General features: G+C 53.7%; 1 protein-coding gene across 1 annotated transcript, besides 1 other annotated feature; it reads right to left on the reverse strand.

The window, feature by feature from the left end:
* Tc00.1047053506159.5 (trans-sialidase, putative) lies at positions 1–737 on the reverse strand (the record flags this gene model as incomplete). The annotated part of the gene is made up of 1 exon (XM_803866.1): positions 1–737. A coding segment is annotated over one exon (737 nt), but the record flags the coding sequence as incomplete, so codon positions are not given.
* Positions 1–737: part of a sequence feature (areas not merged during assembly with more than two copies in the genome that could not be assigned to a particular haplotype) that runs on past the window's edge.

A 737-nucleotide genomic window follows, 5' to 3' on the forward strand; every position in this document is an offset into this window, starting at 1 on the left:
GGTGATTCGACTTCGCCCCAATTGATCCGACCACTCTGCTCGCTGTCCGTAGGCTTCCTGACATCACCCACAACTAGTTTCAGTTTCAAGCCGCCATGAGTCCAACTCCCATTTACATTGGACGCAACAGAGCTTCCCGCAAGAAGAAACACCTTATTGTCCTTCGTGGTGGTTGTGGGGCGGAGCACAACATCAAAACGCTCCTTTCCATCCGCTTTACCAAGCACGGTGTGTGCTTGCCATGTACTTTTTTTGGCCTCACCAACAAGAGTGGGCCATTCCCACGCAGAGTCAATGTACCAAGCAACTGCATCAGAAGAGGGCTCAGTTGATTTATTATCTTTATTTTTGGAGCTCAGGTGACCTTCGGCGAAGGCAGCAATTACGCCACCAGCACTGACAAGAGAGGGTGAAGCAAATGAATCCCACTTCTTTTCTGAATTACCTCCACCTCTCGGCAGCAACACCGTCTTCTGCGGCACAAATAGATCAAATCTCTGTGGCTGCCGCGCATTCACTGAATTCTCACCCGTCGATGCGGCCGCAGCTTCACAGGGGCCGCAGCACATCCACATCACGACGAGGAGGTGCAGCGCCGCGGAAGTAAACACACGCCGGGACATGTTAGGCCTCTGCGGCTCACTCTCTCTTCCTTCCCTCCTCCTTCCGCTGGATCCAGTCACGCGGCAACGGTTGTGTGTGCGGGGTGCCTTCACTGCAGCAACACGTGAGAGCAT

This window comes from Trypanosoma cruzi, genomic scaffold (assembly GCF_000209065.1).
Source record: "Trypanosoma cruzi strain CL Brener 1047053516277 genomic scaffold, whole genome shotgun sequence".
NCBI lineage: Eukaryota > Euglenozoa > Kinetoplastea > Trypanosomatida > Trypanosomatidae > Trypanosoma > Trypanosoma cruzi.